The sequence below is a fragment of the Arachis ipaensis genome, chromosome B09 (genome assembly GCF_000816755.2).
Source record: "Arachis ipaensis cultivar K30076 chromosome B09, Araip1.1, whole genome shotgun sequence".
NCBI lineage: Eukaryota > Viridiplantae > Streptophyta > Magnoliopsida > Fabales > Fabaceae > Arachis > Arachis ipaensis.
In genome coordinates, this window is record NC_029793.2 from 138,347,594 (window position 1) to 138,351,353 (window position 3,760).

Here is a 3,760-nt window from a genome sequence, read left to right on the forward strand (position 1 = left end):
TTATGTAAGTTAATAATTGTCAAGTAATATATATTTTTAGTGATTTTTTTAAATAGAAAATTTCTAGTAATGATTATTCTTTGGATGTCTATGAATTTAAAGAAAGATTTTTAATTAAATTTAAGAATTCATTAACCTTCCCATTTTAAAATCACAAGTCTATAAATTTGTGATATCTTTCTCCTCTAAATTTAAATTAAAATCCTAAAACTCAATGACAGCATATTGTGTTTATATATTAGGGACAAATTAGTCATTTGAACAACTCATCTATAGCGTGACACGTAATGTCATCACTCTAACGTGAACCCTAATCAAGTTTTTCTACATTTTACTAGTGAATTTTACAAAAAGGTCATGTTGTCCCACCTAAACAACTTATAACTCATTAACCTTAAAATTTAGCGCACCTCGGTAATTTTAAGATCTGTGATCTATTTCTCATAATGAGTTATAACCTGACTTTAATTGTACCATTATTCCAATTTGTATAATAAAACTTCTAAATTTTAGAACTTTACTGATTCACAACTATGTTTATATTTACATGAAAAATAGTTTTAGAATTATGAAAAATATTAATTTAATATTCGGCATTGAGAGAAATAATTGAATAATTAAAAAATTATTGCTGTAATATATTATTATTTATTATTATTTTTTGTTTCTCACAATATTTCCCAACATGACAGGTAAAGGACTAATCTATCGCGGATTGAAACTTTATTTAAAGGTTTATTGCTGGTCAATGAGTTAGTGCATGCATAAAGCAAGATTCAAACCCAACACTTACTTAAGTGGATTAGTGACTTAACCACTAAATTAACCCAACTTAATTTTATTATTTATGTTATTACATATATATTTACAATAATAAATTCCGTGTAAACTGACATACAACAGTTTTTTTTGGTTATGAACGTAACTCACAAATAATTTAAGCACTGCCTTTATCCATGGCTACCAAGCAAGCCCAACAGAGAGCAAAAATCGCCGCCCTAAAAAGCGCCTAACCCAATTAGCTCAAACAAAATAAAATAATTCATTAAATAATAATATTTAATTCTAGCTAAACATGTTATTCTTTTTAATTGCCCTGCAAAGAAGAGAACAAAAACTGTCCTATATTCTGATACAAATAATAGAAAAAAAAAAAAAAACCGTTAAGCACCACAGCAAAACCCTTCGTCAAATTTAAGAGGTAGGCAAGGCTAACCAAAATAATAAACTATCCTATAACAATATTATTTTTGTACAATAAGAAGTTATTATTTTGTTTGTTTATATATTGGTATTTATACTTGTAGCTCTCGGTGTAAGGAGGAGAAACAAATTAAATTAAGCGAAGAATATTCCATATAATGACACTACGGAATATTTTTTAAGTTTATATTAAGTGATCTGTGCTTCAATTATCCTATTTTAGCTTCTCTAAGGCAATAGTAATTATTTATTACAATGTCATACTTATTTAAATTTTAAAAAATAATTTTATAGATGTAAAAAAATTTTGAGCAAATTGATCAGATTGGAATAAGCAATTCACAATAGTGTTGTATTTTTTATATTTAAAACTATTGTTTACAATCCCATCCTTATTTAAATTTTTCCAATCATAACATCAGTTTAGTTCTTACTTTACTATGTCAGAGCTAGAAAATTAAGAAGATATTGCAAATAACATAACTAGTAATTCTCAATTTCATTCACCATCTCAATCCCCATAGAGAGGGATTGATCATTGATAAGCAACTATATTAGTAAAAACAGAAAAAAAAATGACAAAAAATTCATCACACATTGTCAGTGATTATATTATTTACAAATATAACACTGCATATGATCATGCCATTAGAGGTTGTTATTGAATAAATACTACTAATTAAGATTAACTTGGCTAAGAAGGTAATTATATGAAGGATGCCACAATTTCATCTTCAGAAACATTGCCTTCTGAATCCAACAAAGCAGGCTTTGTCAACCAATATTGCTGAAACCTCTGCCTTGCATATTCTTTGTAGTCAAAGTCAATTTTATTAACATAACTCTGCAAAACAAAACAAAACATACATACATAAATCAATAATAGGCATTAATCAAATTAGCACACACAAAAATTAAGATTTAGTTTTGGAAAAACTTACAGAAATGAGCCCCCACAAACCCCAGAATAGATGGTTTGCAAGAGTGTATTTCTCTGTAGTGTTGAGTAGTTGCTCCACTTTAGTTTTGCTTGGCTTCTTTCCTGTGTACAAAGATGCACAAAACAAATTTTAGAAACATTTCCAAGTTCTGATAACTTTGGAATTCTAATTGCTAGTATTGATTCTTTGATAGAAAGAATAGGTTGGTGGATGAACCTTCTGAATTCAGATAGACTCGAATAAAGCGTTGGCGCTCCTCTAGTCCTGCAATAAAAATGTCGAAATTGTATCAGCAAAGTTCTTGCTAGAATTCATACTAATAACTCAAGAATAAACTTGATATTCATATGCAGAATAGGTTGGTGGATGAACCTACCAGGATATTTACTGTAGTCCAGAACATGAGGGGTGTCCGTGTGGTAATCGGCCGCCATTTCGCAAAAATGATTCGCCAAGTCATAAGCAACAGGATTGTAACTCGCATATTCATAATCCTATATAACATGGAAAATAAGTAAAGATTAATACCAAGTTCAAATCATATAAATAACATAAGAAATGGGGAAAAAAAGAAGAGAAATTTCAAGATAACTTACAATGATAGTTATTGCCCTTGTCTCTATTTCCATCATTATGTTACCATATTGAAGGTCATTGTGACAGAAACCAATCTCTTGATATCCTTCACATAACTTCTTCTCAAGCATATTTATTTCCTCATCTAGATTGTCCAAACCAAAGTTTTTTATATCCTTAGGGGAGCACAAACTCTTGGCTTGACTAAGCCACTTCCTGGTAATAACAATATGGGGGAGAACATTTTAGAATTTTGATTATGCATAGCTATAATAATTCTAACACCTTAACTTCAGAAATCTATGTTTACCTTAGTCTCTGCCATAGCTGAATCTTCTTAGGACCCGGCATGTGAAGCGAATGGAACTCTCTCATCTTAGAGGCTATCAAAGGAGATATTTCCGGGTTCCGGAGGTCGGCAGCTGAGAGAGTCTGGAAGGAGAAGAAAAACAGCACATTATACACAATACTTATGCTACAAATGCAAATAATATTGCCCTTTTTTAATCAAATTATACATATTCTTTTTGCCTTCTGGAAAGACTTGATGAATCAATTTCTGTCCACTGCGAATTCGAAGTGTCATCAACAGCTGATGAAAAGGACTAATCATACAGAAATATATAGTTTGTAGTTGAGAGGTTTCTCAAAATTAATTTTAATTAATTTCTTGTAAAGTCATTGTATTCACTTCTGGAACTCAAGTAGAGGAATGAAGTGCCTAGTTCAAAGGGAGATACTATTACATTCATTTGCATATTTTGAAGGAAGTATAAATGGAAACCTTGGTTCCTAAATTACTTAATTGCTTTGATATTCTAATATTATAGTATAAATGGATAAGCATGCAACTATGAATGAAATAGACACCAAGTCAAAAAGACTTCCAAGTCTGATAATTCCATATTTGCTCAACACTTTTAAGATACCCTTCAATTCATGTAAGCAAATTGATTTAGTAATTAGTATAATACCACAAACAGAAATATCAATCAATCAGGGAAGGAATAAGAATAAGAAGAAAAAAGCCAACTTTGCAA

The 3,760-nt window shown here is 30.0% G+C and overlaps 1 protein-coding gene and 1 long non-coding RNA gene across 2 annotated transcripts in view; one reads left to right on the forward strand and one right to left on the reverse strand.

Moving 5' to 3' along the window:
• The window catches only part of LOC110266327, a 2,489-nt gene extending 719 nt beyond the window's left edge, over window positions 1-1,770 (forward strand). The window contains exon 2 of the long non-coding RNA XR_002353584.1: window positions 693-1,770. This is a non-coding gene — a long non-coding RNA (uncharacterized LOC110266327). The remainder of the gene's footprint in view (window positions 1-692) is intronic.
• LOC107617928 (probable choline kinase 1) overlaps window positions 1,684-3,760 on the reverse strand; it is a 4,517-nt gene continuing 2,440 nt past the window's right edge. Inside the window, exons 3-8 of the mRNA XM_016319817.2 lie at window positions 3,031-3,152; window positions 2,741-2,936; window positions 2,521-2,638; window positions 2,361-2,408; window positions 2,145-2,245; window positions 1,684-2,047 (exon numbers count right to left, since the gene is read on the reverse strand). Of these exons, the coding sequence (XP_016175303.1) occupies window positions 1,910-2,047; window positions 2,145-2,245; window positions 2,361-2,408; window positions 2,521-2,638; window positions 2,741-2,936; window positions 3,031-3,152 (723 nt within the window). The 3' untranslated portion in view covers window positions 1,684-1,909. The remainder of the gene's footprint in view (window positions 2,048-2,144; window positions 2,246-2,360; window positions 2,409-2,520; window positions 2,639-2,740; window positions 2,937-3,030; window positions 3,153-3,760) is intronic.